Source organism: Sapajus apella, unplaced genomic scaffold (genome assembly GCF_009761245.1).
Source record: "Sapajus apella isolate SASKATOON/1434 unplaced genomic scaffold, GSC_monkey_1.0 scaffold174, whole genome shotgun sequence".
Lineage (NCBI taxonomy): Eukaryota > Metazoa > Chordata > Mammalia > Primates > Cebidae > Sapajus > Sapajus apella.
Window position 1 is genome coordinate 1585245 of NW_022437114.1, and position 19109 is coordinate 1604353.

The 19109-nt window shown below is 49.8% G+C and overlaps 1 protein-coding gene across 2 annotated transcripts in view; it reads left to right on the forward strand.

Annotated features, from left to right (window-relative positions):
- The window catches only part of MGLL (monoglyceride lipase), a 135553-nt gene that overhangs the window by 36819 nt on the left and 79625 nt on the right, over positions 1–19109 (forward strand). For both annotated transcript variants that reach the window (XM_032267970.1, XM_032267969.1), the window contains exon 3: positions 7029–7135. In XM_032267970.1, coding sequence (XP_032123861.1) covers positions 7029–7135 — 107 coding nt within the window. The remainder of the gene's footprint in view (positions 1–7028; positions 7136–19109) is intronic.

The following is a 19109-nucleotide window of genomic DNA, read 5'->3' on the forward strand; positions in this document are numbered from 1 at the left end:
CTCCATGACTGTTCCAGCCCATAGTTTTCTCTCCCATCTCTGATACATTTCATTCATTCATTCATTCATTCATTCATTCATTCATTCTGTGTTTATGGAGCAGAGGCAGTGCCAGCTGCCGGGGACAGGCCACCAGGATGAATGAATAAAACATGGTCTCTTCTCAAAGAACACAGGGTCTACATACCCTCGTTGATGAATGCTGGATAAGAGCCATGATCAGAGTAACACAGGGCCCCAGGAGGGTGCACCTGACTCAGTGTTGGGGAAGCATGGAAGGGCTGCAGAGCTCGCAGAGGGGAAGAGCAGGCCTCTGCCCAATTGTGGTGAGGCCCTCCCTGTGGTTGGAGTACAGTGTAGGGGTGGGGTGCCAGGGCAGGCAGCCAGAGGATAAGCCGGTCAGGGTGAGAGGCCTTTGGGGCATGACCTGACCATTACATGGTGCCATCTTATTATTTAATTACACATTGGTCAAGAGGGCAGGCTTGCCAGACAGCCTGGCTGAGTTAAAATTCTGCTGAGTTCAAAACCTACTAGCTGTGTGACTTCAGGCAAGCTGTCCAGCCTCCTCACTTTTCTCATCAGTAAAATGGGGGAATACCAGTACCTACCTCACAGGGGTGTGTGAAGGTTAAATAAGTTAATACATAATAACACACTTAGACCTGTACCTGGCTGAGGTGCCAGCTGTCAGTGCTGGCTGTTATTTAATGCCTAACTCTGTACCAGGCAGCATGCTGGTGATTTTCCATAAATTCTCTCAATCGGTCCTCTCAAAGGCCCTCCCTGGGAGGCAGGGGTTATTGATCTGTTTTATTATACAAAGGAGAAGTCTATTTCTAGTTTCCTTTGTGAGATTTTAGCTCCTTCACTGGCTCTGTTCTATTTCTGTCCCCCGCGCACTGTCGCTGCGGGAGCCCTGCCAGAGGCAGAGAGGAACCAAAGCCCCCTGGAACTCCAAAAGGAAGGACAAGTTAGATCTGGGCTTCCACAGAGCCGTCATGCTCCCGCTTTAGTTACAGGAAAGGAATCCAACTCACTCTCACAAGCCCACATGCAGCCCCAATGGCAGACGTGCTGGGCGAATTTATTAAAGTCATAAAATTTGGCAGGAAGGAGTTTGGTAGAAGTGGGGGATGAAGTGAGGGATCCAGTCAAATGGGTGGATTGCTCTGGAATAAGCAAGAACCAAGAACAGGGACTGCCCTGGAGAGGCAGGCAACACTCCCGCCCCTCCAGTGAGAGCACTCCAAGGGTCGTGGGGCCAGTGTCCCCAAGACTCCCCTCGCCCAGATCTGATGGTGTCCCCACCTGCCTAGTGGTAGGAATGGACGCTGTATCCCTCTGACCATACATTTCCTCCAACAAAACATTCATTTTCCTGATTTTTTCTAAGAAAATGAACAGAACATTCTGTCAGCTGGGCATTCAGTTCTTCCTTTAAGACAGCCTGGCATTGCTTGGACAAGGGCAGGCAGGAAGGAGGCTAGCGTTTTCCCCTTAGTGCTGGCCGTTCTGCATGCTCTAGGGGACTGTCCGTTTCATTCTCCCTGCGGCCTCCTAGGGAGGCACTGTTATTCCCAATCTGCGGATGAGCAGACATTGGGGCAGCAAGTCCAGCCAAGCCCAGGGTCCAGCTGGAACAGGCTGGCCCCTTCGGTGGAGGTGAGTTCCTTTTATTTCAGCTCTGGCTTCTGCCTTTCAAGGCAGCGGTGGCTGCTGGTGTATTGCAGGCGTCCCGCCCAGGGGGCTGGCAGTGACCATGAGAATGTGAGTTGTCCCTGGCTCCAAATCCTCCTCCTCATGTAGGAGGTGGGCGAGGCAGAGTGGATGGTCATGAAGGCAGAAGCCTCAATCCCGAGGCGCAGGGCCTTGGTGCACTTGCTCACATATTGTCTCATTTCACCTCCTAACCCCTGGGAGGAGGCTCCAGTGTCCCCATGTCTCAGGTGGAGAAACTGAGGCCCACGGAAGTCTAGGAGCCAGTTCACAGGAGGGCCAGAGCTTCATTCCACACCATCACATGGCAAGTGGCTCACCTGCACCATCAGAGCAAAGGGCTTCCTATCGGACAGTGATGGAGGGCTTTCACTAGCCCAGGCAAGACCCCTGCCCCATCCGCATTTCATCGTTTACCTCACAGTGTCATTTCTCAGGCCGGTGGTGTCAGGATTATCCCCGCTTCACAGGTGAGTGAACTGAAGCCCGGAGAGGTTAGGTCACCTAATTAATAAACAAAGGCATAAAGGGGGCATTCGTTTTTCAATGGAGAGGATAAAGCAGCTTGGTTTGTACATTCTGAGAGGCTCTGTGGCTTGTTCATCTCGAGGGCTGCGTGTGCTTTATTGGGAGCTGCCCCACCTCCCGGGGCTGGATGCCAGGCGGGCCATCTGCTTCTGGGGCTGGGCGCCCCTCCCACAGTCATTGCCTTCTCCCTGAACGACTGGCTCCCAACTGGCTGCAGCCGTTAAAGAAGTTCCAGGAAAAAGATCTTAGCTAGCCTCCTCTGCAACCTAATTTCTGCTGCGGTGGGTATTGCCTTGTCTGCATAAATGGCTCTGCTAATTTTCTGCTGCTGCGTGTTGTTGCGGTTGCAGAACGGCAGAGGAGGAAGGGCGGGAACCAACCACTTTCTTGGCACCTGCTCAGGGTCCTGTCGACTGCTTGATGAACGTCGTCTCTTGTCTCCCACCCCATTCGCAGCAGCCCTGCAGTCCTCACAAAGCGGAAGTCAGATCAGGTCGCTGCCCTGCAGGGTACCATCCTCTGCACAGAGGAGCACCCCCAGTGCCGCACTGCTGTCCCTGGGGCTGTGGTCCCAGCCTTCCGTGCATCCCTCACCTTCCTCCTCCACACGGCACTCTGGACTTGGGGCCTTTCTTCTGCTCCTGGAGTAGGCACACCTGTGTGTCCTCGGCAGGACCCCTGCACCTGGACAGCTTGCAGCCGCTCAGACACTCAGGGGCTTTCCCCGGCTATTCTCTGGATTCTAGGTCAGGCTCCCATATCTGTTGACCCACTGGTGGTGCTCAAAGTGCTCCCCACAGTACATGTTCTCTGCTGTGCTGCTGCAAGCTGTGTGCGGGCAGGGACAACGTTGTTTGTTCATCTCAGCGTCCTGGGGCCTGGCATGTAACAAGCTCTCATTCACATTTGCAGACTCAGCTCAAGAAAAGTAGGACCCACTGTTGCTGTCATCCCACCCTTTCTATTTCAGTGCCAAGGAGACGGGTTGAGGGCCATCAGGCGACTTGTCCAAGGTTCTGCGTGTTCACACTGGAAACCTGGGAATCCAACCAGGTTGTTCTGGCTGAACTTTGTTCTCTGTTCACAGCCTCCCAGCAACTGGGATGTGCATTTCCTCCATGTCTGGGTTTCTCAGTGCTCGGTCATGTATGTTCTCAGAGTAGAAATAGAAGCACAATGCTTTGTGAAACCCTGAAGGGGAAGCTTCCACGCAGTGCCCAGCATCCAGGGGTGAATGTGACCTTCCATCAGGAAGCCTGGAGCTGGGGGCTGTCCCTTTACCCAGAGAGACAAATGCAGACACACATAGCTCAGGATATGGCCATCTGTGTTCATGGCAACAGGGCCAGAAGCTGGGAAAGGCTGGGACGGGACAGGAAGGGGTCTGAAGAGAGGAGTGTGTGGCAGCAGTGGCTCCAGGTGCAGCAGATGTGTGGGGAAGGAGTGGGGAAGGTCTCCCAGGAGGAGGCTGTGCTCACAGCGCGTGGGGTGAAGCACCCAGGTGCCAGCAAGCGCAGCATAGGCAGGCTTCCAGGAGGCTCCTGCCCTGGGCACTACAGTGGGTTGAGGAATTCTAGGACCATCCCCACCTCCAGTTATTAAACATTTAATAGCACACCATTGCCTAGCACATTGGGCACCAGAAAGGAGGCCTTGGAGGAGCTCGAGAGCAGGAGAGAGGAGAAGAGGTGTTTCAGAGGCTTTGTTCTGTTGCAGTGGAAAGTCTCTGGAGGGCTTAAAGCAGAAGAGTAACATAATTTGATTTCACTTTACTGGACAGATTTTACAAAACAGAGGAAGGTCCTTGGAATGTATAAATGTGGCAGCCAGGGGGAAGGGGAGATTGAGCTATCAGAATCAGGGTCCAGGCAGGATCTAAATCCAAGCACTAAGGAGAAACCCACTTACCACAACAGAAATCCACAACAGAAGCTGAAGATCAGAATGAATCCAGGTGTCTGATGGTGGCTCTCAGGGTGCTGACCAGGGCTGGAGGTGGAAGTGTGGGGCTGTGGGAAGCCTGAGCCTGCAGGTGCTGCCAATGGGTTCTTCCTGTGCAGAGAGAAGGGTGGCAGTGGCCCCCACCACTTGCAGTGGGATGGCGGTATCCGTCAGCTTCTATCACTAGAACCTGTGGTCTTCCCAGTATAACCCCTAGGGAGATCGGTGGCTCTAAGGGGGCCCAAAGTTTCCACAATGGTTGCATTCTCGCCACACTTAAGTTCCATGTAGCCTCTGAGCAGCGCTGTGGCCCAAACTCAACACTGATGAAAACAGGTGCTTCTCCTCCTTGGCTTCACATTGGAGCTGCCGAGGAGCTTTTCCAACCCCAGCGCAGTCAAACCCAGAAGTCCCCTGGGGGTGGGACCCAGGCATTAGCCTTCTTGAAAGCTCCCCAGGTGGTTCCAATGTGTGGCCAAAGTTGAGAACCTCTGGATTAGAAGGAATTGCTGTAGAGTAAGAGACTACATATTTTTCCACATATTGACTTGGGGCTGGATTCTCATGACAGGCAATTCCAGGCATGGTGACAATGCCTTGTGCCATTTCTTTGGTTGCTAAATGGAACCCCGAAGTCCTTTTCTGCTGGGTGACCCCTGGCTGCGGTAAGAGGCGGGCGAGTTGCATGATCCAGCTCAGTGACTTGTCCATCTGCGTTAACAGTAGGCTGAATTATGACAGCAGTGGTCGCGCTCCCAAAGGGGGTTAAAGTACTCAAGCTATCCCTTCTGGAAGCACAGCCCCTTTAGAAGATGGAAGATGCTGACTAGTTAGAGGTTCCAGTCATGCTCCTCAGTAGCCAAGGGAAATGCAGGAAAGAAATCCCGTCAGCCAATCCCAGAAATGTTAGGCGGGCAGTTGTCATTTACACAAGTTCACAGCTGGCAGAGTGGAGGTGGCTGGGCATTCTATGGAGCAGTGAAGAGGGCATGAACATTTTTCTGGTGTTTTTAGGAAAAGGGCAGGGAAGACAGATGGCAAAGGTGATTTGAAAAATGGGGCTAATGCCAGAGCTTTGAATGATACTCAAAGAATAAAATACGAAAGAGGATAAAATAAACCGGTGCTGTTCTGCCCTTATACATCCTGTCTGAAAAGAGTCATAGGAAGAACACAGCTGTTGAATGAGGTGTCCATGTCCTCAGCTGGGCCCCTGCTCAAATTGCTCAGCTGGGATGCAGCTTTGGGGTCTTGTCCTCAGAGGATTGCGAGCTGATGTCAAGGTGGGGTGTCAGGAAGCAGGCAAGCGACTGGGGAACCAGAGCGGTGGTCCGCAGGTGTGTGTGGAGGGGCCAGGGCCCAGCAGAAAGCCCCGGGAGGGGCTATCCCAGATCGGGTGGTGGGGGCCTTTGCTGAGCCAACACCTGTCCTGACTCCATGGCTTGTGCTCTGAGCCCTACAACAGCTTCTTTGAGACCCAAAAGCCAGCAGTAACATACTCTGAATGGCGTTTTGCCAACTTGCCATGTGACTTGGACAACTCACATAACTTCTCTTTTTGAGACAGAGTCTCTCTCTGTTGCCCAAGCTGGAGTGCAGCGGCATGATCTTGGGTCGACCACAATCCCTGCCTCCTAGGTTCAAGTGATTCTCATGCCTCAGCCTCCTAAGTAGCTGAGATTACAGGCCTATGCCACCACATGCGGCTAATTTTTGTATTTTTTGTAGCGACTGGGTTTTACCATGTTGGCCAGGCTGGTCTCAAACTTCTGGCCCTCAAGTGATCTACCCATCTCCGCCTCCCAAAGTTCTGGGATCTTAGGTATGAGCCACCATGCCTGGCCCAACTCACTTAACTTCTATGCATTTGACCCTCTTCTGTGAAGAAGATAAATCATCCGATGACTGGAGGGTTAGAAATCTTGCGTGTGAAGTTACAGAGGAACTGGTGCATAGTAAATGCTCAGGAAGGTAGCAGCTTGTTCTTCTCCTCCTCTTTCCCCTCATCACCATCAGCGGCTGCAGAAGTTGGTGGGTATCACTCATGGCATTTACTCTGTGCCTGAAGGAGACCCTAGCTCTCTGTGGGTCTTCTGCTAAGAATATAGGCCTTGAAAATGGGACAGTTTGGAATCTAAATGCCACCGCATTTGCCCCCGAGGGAGGAAGCAGGCACTGGGGGAGGGCCTGCCTGCCCCGTGCCAGCATTCTGCCTGGGCCATGGCATTGATTAGCTCCCATAAGCCTCACAAGCACCCACAGGGTGATGCTATTCTTACCATGTTACAGGCGAAGAAATGAACCTTCATGGAACCAGAGCTCTGCCTAAGAGCTCACAGGAAGAGCAGGGATTTGGGCTCTATTCTGTGAGACTCTGAAGTCCAGCGTTTTAACAGCAAAATCCTCTTATTTGACAACACCTGGAGCCCATGGTATGGCTCCTGGCATTGCCAAGATTATATAAGCTCTGGAGCTGCTGCAGCACAGCGGCAGCCGTCTGGGTTTTTCTTTTTTTTTTTCTTTGGAGACAGCCTTGCTCTGTCTCCCAGGCTGGAGTATAGTGGTGTCATCTCAGCTCACTGCAACCTCTGCTTCCCAGGTTCAAGTGATTCTCCTGCGTCAGCCTCATGAGTAGCTGGGATTACAGGTCCATGCCACCACAGCTGGCTTTTTTTGTATTTTAGTAGAGATAGGGTTTTACCATATTGCCCAGGCTGGTCTTGAACTCCTGACCTCAGGCAATCCACCCACCTCGACTTCCCAAAGTGCTGGGATTATAGGCGTGAACCACGGCACTGGCCCTGGGCTTTTCTAACGAGGCTCCCTTCTTGTCCCTCCAGGGCCCTCATCTTTGTTTCCCATGGAGCTGGGGAGCACTGTGGCCGCTATGACGAGCTGGCTCAGATGCTGAAGGGGCTGGACCTGCTGGTGTTTGCCCACGACCATGGTGAGTGTCCCAGGGTGCCATGGGAGCTGGCTGGGCCCTGACAATTTGGAGATCTTCCTCTCTAGTCCATCTCACCGCCAGCATCCTTCCTTCTGAATTCTTCTATTCCCCACGGATGTTTCTAAGTAAAAGAATGTAGTTATGCAAACAAAAAAAAATGTCTCAGCAGCAGATTCTGTAGAGTCTGAGACTGAATGCAGGCTAATTAGAAACTTCAACTGAAAAAATAAAGTTGGATATGTTTATCTCAGAAATTGCCCCAATCCAAGGAATTCTTTCCTGCATTTATAAAGTGCTTTCTCTCAAAATGAGTCCTGATTTTCTCCAAGTGCCCTCAAATGCACATGGTGTAGTCAGTTCAAGTACGATGTAAACCCTGGTTTAAGCACACAAGGTTTATAAAGCATTTCAGACTAGGAGAATAGTAGAAGCGTCAACAGGTCATATTGGTCACAAGAAAACCCAACACACACACATATACAGGGACACATACCCGCCCATGCAAATAGTCATACACACATGTGCACACACATATACATACACATACACACATACATGCACACATACACACCTGAACACACACATAAAACACACATGTATGTGTACATACACATGTGCACGTACACATTTACACACATATGTAAACACATACATATACCTGTGCACATATACATTTACACACACATGCACACATACATACAGACGTATACAAGCATACATAAATGTACACAGACACACACACACACACATACACACACACACACACACACACTTCCCCAGGCCAAGTCTTTGATTCTTTGTCCTGTAACAAAATCCACAACCATCAAAATGTAATGTTCATTGCCTGAGTCAGTATGTGCTTTTGTAATCATGTTTGCAACATTCTCTATGGCTGGGAAGTCTCCCAATTCAGTTCTTTGCCTAACACTTTTTAAAATTAAGACTTTCCCATGACTGAACATGGTAATTTCCCCACAGCTTCAATGTAAAATTCTATCATTGTGGTCCAGATCCAGAAATGTTGTTTCTGTTTTATCTGATTTGAAAATGGATAATTAAGTGATATCTCTGAAAAGAGGGACAGGGGAGCAGTGACAGGGGCCTGGGAGTCCTTGTAAATGTGGGAAAGAAAGCCTTATCTGTACAGAGAAACTGCACAGGGGGTGAAAAGTTTTCAGGGACATTCTGTAGGTAAAAAGTTGCAAATGTGATTTGCCAGGAACTCTTATTCAGCTGGATATATACAAGCGTCCTTGTAACTGACAGTACTGACTAATTCTTTCTTATCATAGTTGTGACGTTCTTTAGTGCTTTGCAGACTATTCTGGTAATATTTGTGAGACTGTTTGAGAAATAATATTCAAGGATTATTTCTGAGGCTTTTAGTATGGGGACTATGTCATTATTAACTTTGGCACTTCTCACACGTAAAAGGCTCAGACAGGAATTTTTTTTTCCTATTGCATTTGTCTCCTTTAAAATTTGTTACACTCATTATCATTATGTTCTAGGGACATCCCGAAGGAAAAGAATATTTGTACTATGCAGCTAGAATCCCAAGAATCTATTTTGTATCTTAGCACCAACCACCTTCTCATCGGATAAAACATGGCCAAATCTGTGGGATTAAGTAAATGTTGTTCCTTGTTTATTTTGTCTGACTGTGGCACTTTGAAAAACAATTTTAAAAGCCTCCTTTTTTAGAATAAAGGGAGAAAAGAAATAGCCCACCTTTTGATGTTTCCATAATAACATCTAAGTTGAGACAGAGCTCTCTGTGACATTCTAAGTATAGTGCAAAAATGGTTGTTTGTGTTCACCTGTTTCAAGCTTTTTGAATGACTCATGGAAATCTCTCTGGCAAATGCCTAAGGGAAGTGTTTAATTCAAGAAATGAACCCAGTTGGCTGTGCGTGTGTGACTTTCGTTGTCTGTGGATGAAAATGACTGTGGCTTGCTTAGTAGAAGGAAGCCAAGTAAGTGGGCTGCCATTTCAGTGATCTTGTGCAGCCTGGGAATGCGGATACTGGTGGCTGGTGATCTTGGCTATATTTCCTTCTTGCTGAGAAATGTGCTAGTAAGTGAAGAAGGAAGGATTTGAACCCAGGTCTGCATTTTAACAGCAAACCCCTCTGATTTAATAAGGCTTGGAGCCCATGGTGTGGCCCCTGATTCGTTGCTGAGGTTATGTAAGGTCCTATGCTGCTCCACTACAGCCACAGCTGTCTAGACTTTTCTATAAAAAAAAGCTGGTTCTAAAGCCTGGTCTCTTTTATTACTCTATACCAATGTTTCCAGGCACAAATGCCTACAGAGATATATGCAGACTGCATTCTTTCCAACATAACTTTTATTTATTTATTTATTTTTATTTATTGAGACAGAGCCTTGCTCTGTCTCCCAGGCTGGAGTGCAGTGGCATGATCTTGACTTACTGCAACCTCCGTCTCCCAGGTTCAAGCGATTCTCCTGTCTCAGCCTCCAGAGTAGCTGGGACTACAGGTGTCTGCCACCATGCCTGCCTAATTTTTGTATTTTTGGTAGGAATGGGGTTTCACCGTGGTGGTCAGTCTGGTTTCAAACTCCTGACTTCAGGTGACCCACTCTCTTCCGTTTCCCAAAGTGTTGGGATTATAGGTGTGAGCCACAGTGCCCGGCCCAACATAGCTTTTAAATTTAAATAAAACAGGCCAGGTGCAATGGCTCATATCTGTAGCCCCATAACTTTGGGAGGCTGAGGTGGGAGGATTGCTTGAGGCCAGGAGTTTGAGACCAGCCTGGGCAACATAGTGAGATCTCGTCTCTACAAAACAAAATTTTTTAATTAGCTGGGCACCATGGTATGTACCTGTAGTGCCAGCTAGTTAGGAGGCTGAGATGGGATGATCACTTGAGCCTGGGAGTTCAAGGCTGCAGCGAGTCATGATCACACCACTGTATCCAGCCTAGGGGAAAGAGCAAGATCCTGTCTCAAAAAGAAGGAAAATAAAGTAAATATTGGGAGAATGTCAGGGCTTTTACTGTGCCCATTGGAAATACACTGAAGACTAAAAATAGACCTGAAAACACTGCTGCATGGCCCACGGCACCTCCAGGACTCCAACACCCAAACGTCCCATGTCTTTAGCCATGTTGTCATCTGCACTCCAGGGTGTCGCTGGGAGCATGCGACTGCAGTCTTCATCCCAGAAAAGGGCTCAGACACAAATATACGCAGTCCAGGGCTGATTCAACAGGGAGTTCAAGCTGTGTGATCTGGACCTCGTTTATCCCCATTCTTAACTTTCTCATCTACCAAATGGATAAGATAATGCTGTCCTATGGCAGAAGACTAGGGACAGAGCAAGAGCAAGATGCTGTCTCAAAAAAAAAAAAAAATGAAATAAAGCAAATGTTGGGAGAATGTCAGGGCATTTTTGACAGATTGTTATGAGATAACACGTCAAGGCCCAGCAGTGTGCTGCATTCTTCCCCTTCACTCTGCCCCGTCCAGCTACAATGTAGACCCGCTGCTGAGCTGTATATCCGGGTGGATGTGACCCAGGGCTCTGAGCAGGAACAACAGGACTGAGGCTGGGAGCTAGGGGCACGGGGTCCTTGTCCTGGCATGGCTGCCCTGAGCAGGCTGGGTCACCTTTCAGGCCTACACAGGCTGTTCTGAAGATACAGTGAAGCAACAGATAGGAAAATGCTTTACAAAGTAGACAGAGCTACCTATGGCAGTTTCACTGCTGGTTTCTATGACACAATTTACGGAAACACTGGCTTCTGTAAATCCGACGCTAACTGATTTTACTACCATGGATCTCATTGCTCAATGCATTACAGTATTTCATTGCTCAGACAGAAACCTCCAGGCGCTGCCGTTGTGGCAGTCTGACTGTGTCTCTAGCACGCTTGGGACATTGGTGGGCTCAGAGTCGTGTTCAGTAAGCATCTAATTTAACTTTGTTTTCTATTTTAACCTCAGAATTTGTACAGAATGACCTCATGGGTTTGAACAGCTTGCCCAAAGTGAAAATTATGATTCTTCCCTTTTATTCAGTGTTAACTGCATGCCAGGTTCTGTGCTGGGCACTTTTCTTATATGATCTCTAATTTCTCATAACAATTAATCTTATTATCCCCCCACCTATTTTATAGGTGAGGAACCTGTGGCTGTGTCGTCAAGCAGACCCATTCTCATTGCACATGTGTTAGCAAAGGGAAGTTTCATGTTCTTCCAGGGTACGTGACATCTGAGGCAGGCGCAAGAACTCCATGGCACCATCAATGCCCAGGGCTCCATCTGTAGTTTTCTCAGCTGGCACTACTTAGCACGTAGCTTTTATCTGTGTGGGTACTAGCTCCGGCCTCATGTTCTAACAGGTAGATGAAGCAGGAAGTGACAGAGAAAAAGGGCTGGGCTTCTATTGGGAAGGCAAGCCTTCCTTGGAAATCCTGGGCAGGTTCTATCCACACCACATTGACCAGTGCTGTTCACAGGGCTCTGCCTAGCTGCAAGGGAGGCAGGAACTGTAATTTGTTAACTACTGAACCAAACAACAGAAACTTCTGTTGGTAAGGTAGACACAGCGAGCAGACATTGCTGGTGGCTATCTATCTCTGCCACACCACACTCCCAGGTTTATTTCTAAATGAGCATTTCCCCGATTGTTTCTACTTTATGTCTTTTCTGGACATTTCAGTTCACTCACAGGATTTCCTTTCCTCTCACCCATCATTATGTTATTTCTTGAGGTTTTGATGTGAAAGTTATTAGTATTGGCACCATAAGTATTGGTTGAAGTCCCTAATTGGGTGTTTGTGAAGTGTGAGATGAGGTATGAAGCAAGAAGAAATGCATGGACACAGTAACTGTTGTCCTAATGAGGACATGATCCGTCTTCCCCAGAGAAAGCAAGCAGCCCCTCTCTAAGGGCATAGTGTTTTATAGCATGTATTATCCTGTGCAGGAACTATTATTTTAGGTCAAGGCAGCCAGCTGCAGGCAGGCAAAGCTGGTGTCTTACATTGTGTTGTCCATTTGTTCCTCTCCCTCCCTCAAGAAACTTCTCATCATCTTTGTGTAGCTCAGTCCATTCCTGGACTGAGCAGGAAGTGGAGGCATCACCAGTGTTTGTTGAATGACTGGAAGAGTTTATAAGCCAAAATAGATCAGACCAGAAATGCTTTAAATATTAAGGGTAAAACATCCACATTAAGGTATCCATGTAAGCAGGGCACTGCCAGGTCACCTCAATGAGCAGAGGGTCCAGCAGTGTAGCCACTGGACCTCTGAGTCTGGTGACTAAGTGGGTGGAGAGCTGCCAGGGGAGTTTGAAAGTGCTGTGGATGTGCTGCTGGGACAGAGGTGCCACAAGGCCTGCATCTTGGGCAGGGGTGTGGCACCTCCAGGGCCCAGGGCATCTTCAGTGCCTGGAGGGCCAGCAGGGTGGCCAGGTCTTGTCGGGAGAGTGGGAGCTTGGGTCAGCAGGAGGAAGGACCTCAATTGCTGAGAGCCATGGCTCTCACCTTGACTATTGTTAGGATCACTGGGGAGTCAAAAAATCCTGAAGCCTGCGCTCCCCCTCTCCCACTCCTCAGAGATTTTGATTTCTTTGGTCTTTGGTATGACCTGGGCATCAGGATTTTAAAAATAAGGTGATTCTCAAGTGCAGCCCAGGTTGAGAACCACCACCGAGCAGAGGAGGCCGCACAGGCACAAAGTTTGGAGCCAGTGAAGATAGGATTGCTGTTGGGAAGGGCTCTGGGGCCTGGAAGGAGGAAGGGCCGCCAGGAGACTTGGAGGATCCTCAGGAAGGCGGCCCCAGGGCAGGGCCCATGAGGGAGAGGTGCACGGGCAGCCAGAAGTGGAGGGGCTGCCACCATGTGTGAACAGGTGAGGACACCAGAAGATGGGATTTTCTGTGACTCTAAATATAGCAGTGAGAAAACCGGGGCTGGCATTCTCTTGGTCCCTGGGTCTGCCAGCTGCTGCAGTGACTCACTGGAAACCCCTTGGCCTTTCACGCAGGCAGAAGGGCTGGTCTCACCCAGAGGGGGCGAGGAGGACTCCCAGGAGGAGGGCACACATGGCCCCGCCCCGGGTGGTGCTGCTGCAGAGACAGTGGAACTCTGAGGCCCATTTCACTGCTGAGGGTGCCAGCAGGCCCGCACCCTGCAGTCCTGCTGGAAATGGAAAGGGCCCTTCCCCAGGGAGTAGCCTCCTGACTTCCTAACATACACGCACGGCTCCAAGTGCACTTGCTGGGGCCAGAGAAGCCTCCTCTATGTTTACAAAGTATAAAGGAACCATCCTCAACTGATTAACAGTGAATTAATTATCTGCAAATATCTGAGGGAAAGTGTTGAAGAGGGCTTTGTGTTTTTTGTGTATTTTTTTAACTCAGCTGGGGCAAGTGAGAAGAGGAAGTTTTGAGGGAACTTCTGTGGGTGGCAGTTACGCGTGGTTCTTCTTGGTGGGTGGGTCCTGCCCAGTCAGAAGAGTATTTGGGAAATTCTCGGGCAATAATTGTATTCGTGTGTTTTTCATCCAGGAGACAGATCTGAGTCAAGGTCGCTTGCTGGCAATGTTCTAAAATAAACTGCCATCAGTCATAGTAATATATTTTTGTTTGAAATGTTTGAAAAATGTGTTAACAGTTTTTCTTGCCTTAGTAAATATGAGAATTAAAATAATAGAGTGAGTTACCCTCTAAGGCTTCAAGAGTTCATGGGAGCCCAACTCTGAGGGTGGGTGACAGTGCACTTGCTGTGACTTATAGAGTGTGGACCGTGCCACCTGGAGACCCCCAGGGTCCCTGCTGTTCCCTAGCTCCTTCCCTTCCACCCCCTGCCTCCTCCTCTTCGCTCCTCATTCGCTATTAAGCATACCCAGACCTCCACTTTTGCTGAAAATCCATTGAGTTTATTTGGTGTAAATCTCAGATATGAGTTTAAATGCCCTCTCTGATATGAGGTCATTTGCCTCTTTGTTGAACAAAACAGAAACCTCCATGCAGCTGAGTTGCTCTTTTGTAATGAGGACTATGATAATAACAGGGTTGCTCTGTGGCCGTGGGGACAATATGAGGTGGCACAGGGTCTGAAACTCCAGTGGCAGCAGTGTCCCTGGGAAGGCCTGTGAAAGCCAGATGGCTGGGCCAACCCCAGATACAGATTCAGTTGGTCTGCAGTGGGGCCCAAGAATGTGTATTTCTAATAGGCCCCAGGGGTGATGCTGCTGCTAAGGACCACTGAGAGAGTGTGTTTAACAAACCATACACAACGCCAGGCATCTATTAGACACACAGAACCTGCCAGCTCACTTGCAAAGCAAGGTGCTGGGAGACACTGCAGCTATTGAATGTTCTGTCCCAGACTTCAAAGGATGCTTCCTCAAGGAGGCGGAATTGAACAGGGAAATAGGAAGAAGGAGCATTCTGGTGAAGGAACGCTTCTTCCTTCATTCTTTGATATTCACTGACTGCCCAACTACACTCCTAACTATTCTAGGCACAGAGGTCCAGCAGTGAGCCAGGCAGACACGAGTGAATAAGGAGAGATGCTACGTTCTGCCAGGAGCATGGGAGGCAAGCAGCAGGAGGCTGCCAGGGAGAGGGGCTCCCTCTGCCCAGCAGTTCTGAAAGCCGTTCAGGAGGCAGTGGCAGTCAGTTGGACCCGTTCTTGCGAAGGTCTGGGTGGCAGCAGGGGTCTAGGGCTGGGAACAGTCAGTGCAAAGGCTCGGGGGCAGGAACTAGCTGGGTGCTCCCAGGTGGCCAGCAGGCCAGGATGGCCAGAGCTTAGACAGAGCAGCAGGTGAGTGGTGATGGGCAGGGGTCTTGTGGGCCTGAGAAGGAGCCAAGGCTGCTGTGGGATGTTGGAAGCCACCAGAGGGAGGGCTGTGAGCAGGGGAACCATATGCTGTGATGTGTGTGGTTTCTGAGTGGCCAGAGGCTGCTGTGAGAAGACAGATTGCAGGGCGAAGTCAGGGAGTGTGGGGAGGACGTTGGGCCACCAGGCTGGGAGGGACTTGCTGTGAGCTGTGTGGCAGTGTCAACCAGACCTGTCTGAGCCATGAACTTGGGTGGTGACCACAGGAATAAAGAGGCCTGAGCAAAGCAGAGAGACACAGAGGTGAAAGCAACAAGATTTGGCAGAGAGGTGAGAGACAGGGAAGGCCCAACCGTGGTGAGCCTGAGTCTCCTTGTAATGACATCTGCCTCCAGAAACTGAAGGCTGAGCTCTAGTCCGCATCACACTCAAGTCCTCGTGCAGGTCTCAGGGTCCCTCCCTTAAGTCTACATGTTGTGGGTGCCACTTAATGCAGCAAGATGAGAGCAGGTGCGCTCCTTTAACAAGCCCTCGTCACAGTGTCCTGGTCCAGAGCCAGCCCGGCACAACCTGCGTCCACTCCACCTGCCTAGTTCTCTCCTGTCTTATGGTGACCCTCAGGGCTTGTCCTAAGAAGACACATGTATTGAGCAACCAGCATGTGTTCAACACTGTGTCAATGTGTTCACACCTTATCTGACTTGTCCTTACAGCACCACCAGGAGGCAAGATTGCTGCTCCCCTCTTACTGATGAGGAAGCTGAGGCACAGACAGGTTAAGCTGCCTGCCCAAAGTGGCTTCTACACGACAGAGCCTAGATCCAAGCCCAAGTTGTTTGGATCTAGACTTCAAGGGACCTAGCACTTGACCCCTTTGGGAGACCCTGGCCTCTAAGCAGTAGTCCACAGCATTCTTGGGCCCCTCAAAAATAATAACATTTACAAGCACAGAATCTCACAGTTTACAAGGGGCTTCCTGAAACATCTCATTCCACCTGGGAGGAAACCAGCCCAGGCTGGAGCCCAGCTATTGCCTTCAGATCTGCTGAGAGTGCCTCAGTATGTCCAGGCTGCTGTAACAGACACTGTAGACTGGGTGGCTGATAAACAGCAGGGGTCTATTCCTCACAGTTCTGGAGACTGGGAATTCCAAGGTCAAGGTACTGACAGATTCCATGTCTGGTGAGAGAACCACTTCCTAGTTCATAGATGATGCTTTCTCACTGTATCCTCACATGGCAGGAAGAGGGCTGGAGAGCTCTGCAGCCTCATTTATAAGGGCTCTAGCCCCATTCATGAGACCTTTGCCCCCATGACCTATCACCTCCCAAATGCCCTGCCTCCCAACACCATCACCTTTGGGGTTGGGATTTCAACATGAATTCTGAGGGCACACAAACATTCACACCATGGCAGAAGCAGCAGTTTCGGATACACACAGAGGCCCCTGCAAATCCAGCCTCTCCCTAGTTGCTGGGTCAGCTGGAGTCAGTGGGTTTAGCCCATGGGAGCCTCGGCTTTCCTGCTTGTATGAGGAGTGGCCAGACCACTCCCTCAAGAGTGCTGTGGGGGTGCTTGGCACGAGGTAGTGTGCAGGACAGTTCATGCGACCTTCCTTCCATCATCCTTTGGACAGATGTGAAACAGGCTCAGCTTTAGAGAGACAGATATCGGCTCTAATTTGCTCTGTGGCCTTGGCAAGCTACTGGACTTCTCTGGACTTCATATTGCTCGTCTGTAAAATGGGCTAACAATACCAGCCTGTGGGGTGCTGTGAGAAGTAAACTACCCATGCTGTATGCTATCTACACTGGGGCAAGGGAGGAGCAGGGGCTCTGGAACCAGACAGATGAGACCTTGAATTGTGGCGTCATCCTTTACTACCTGTGTGGCCTTGGCAACTTTGCACAATCCCCTAAGTTGAAAAAGCAGAGCTGATAAGGCTTGCTGCAGTTATCACAGGGATTGAATGAGGTGAAGTATGAAGAGTGCTTGGCTCAGGGCCTGGGGTTTGATAAACCCCAGGTTTTCTTTCTTCCTTCCATGGCACCTCTTTTGCTTTTTGAGGGACAGTAGGACAGTGCTAAGCTCAGATACCCTGAAAGACGTTGGTGTGAGACCCACCATCATTGTGTTGAGAAACAGAACCTCACAGAGGCCAAGAGGAGCCCTTCTCAAGAGAGGTGGGACTGTTACCACCAGGCTCAGGTCCCCCACCCATCCCCTCCACATACATATGCTACCCCTGGTGTTCTACACACATGCTGTGTTACCCTGGATTAAAATTAACATAGGGGTTCTATTTATAGTTTTCAAATGCCCCTTAGTTAAGTGCAGTTGGTAAGTGTGGCACTAAGTCCTAGAATGATGCAAAGCAGTGGTGGACATTTGTCTTCTTCCTAAGGCAGATGAAATCCTTTAAAGATAAGTGGAGGAGGCCGGGGATGGTGGCTCACACCTGTAATCCCAGCACCTTGGGAGGCTGAGTGGGGAGGACTGCTTGAGACCAGGGGTTTGAGACCAGCCTGGACTGCATGTCAAAACCCTGTCTCTACAAAAAAATACAAAGATTAGCAGGGCTTAAAGGTGCATGCCTGTGGTCCCAGCTACTTGGGAGGCTGAGGCTGGAGGATTGCTTGAGCCCAGGAGGTCAAGGCTACAGAAGGAGGCAGAAATAGCAGAGTTGCCTTGTGATGAACAGGACCTGAGGGAAGATGGCTGCTGGGCCTTCGAAGCTCACGGTGAGCAGAGAGCAGCCGGCCCTTCTCCTGTTGATCCAGGAGCCAGGCTTTTAAGGGGGCAGGATTGGGAGAGGGAGTGCTCAAGGCAATGAGCAGTCCTGATTCCTGCTTACATGGGCCTGGTTAGCACAAATTGTAGGGTTGAGATATTGGGGGTTTAAGCAGGCTTCTGGGGCCTAACCAGGGACAAGCAGCATAAAAGGAAGGAGGAAATTGATAAGTCATTCTGTCTTGTGACCTTGGATACCCATCCTTGTGACCCTGGGCACCCTGCCTGTCACCCTAGATACCTAGCCTTTCCTTAGGTTCCCAGGTTTATGACCTCGGACACTCACCCTTGTGACCTTGAGTACCCAGCCTTATAACCTTGGGCACTCAGCCTTGTGACCTTGGGCACTCAGCCTGTGACCCTTGGCACTCACCTTTATGATCCTGGGTACCCAGCCTATGACCTTGGGCAAGTCACTGAGCCTCTGACCTTGGATCATGGGCCAAGTGGTTAAAGATGTGTAAAGAATTTAACAGGGTTTTGTGTTAAAAAACTGGTTTTTGTGTTAAAAAAAAAGCTGGCTTTGCTCTGTCCAGCCCTGCCTCCTCGCGTCTGTTCTATGTTATTAGATACTCACTGTTAATTTATAGGACTCCCACTGTGCAGCTGTACCTGGCCCTCATGCCTTAGTTCTTTGACCAACCCACACCATGGGCTTGAGCATGGCACTCTCCCTGCTGCCATCTCGGTTCTTTCTGAAAGGTGAAGAGACCTGGAGCGGATGAGGGGAGCTCCGACTGTCCTGGAGAACCTATATCCTCCAAGGGGCTGTGGGGAGGGTCCCAGAAACCTAGAGGGCTGGGCACTGCATTCTTTCCCACCTTATGTAGGGCCACTCAGCTCTTTTTCTGTAGAAGATTTCATTTGATTAAAGGATTCACTTCAAAAAAATTTTTTTCAGGGTCAGGTGCAGTGATTCACACCTGTAATTCCAGCACTTTGGGAGGCTGAGACGGGAGGATTGCTTGAGGCCAGGAGTTTGAGACCATTCTGGGCAATACCATGCGACTCTGTCTCTACAAAAATAATACAAAAATTAGCTGGGTGCAGTGGCATGCACCTGTCCCATCTACTTGGGAGGCTGAGGTGGAAGGATCACTTGAGCCCAGGAGTTTGAGGATTTAGGGTTTCTTCCACTTCTAGAATTCTCTGATTCTAAATGAGAAACTAGGTATGAAAGCTCTTGTGAACCACAGGGCTGAGAGTTATGAAGAGAGGTGCCTTATTGCTATTGTGGCAGAGTGGCCTGGGGAAGGGTCTAGCTGACGTCAAGAGGATAGGTGGAAGGGGAAAGCAGCCCATGGCGGGTGCCGGGCACTGAGCTGAGCACTCACAGGAGCCCGCTGCATCCTCAGGACCGACTCCCAGG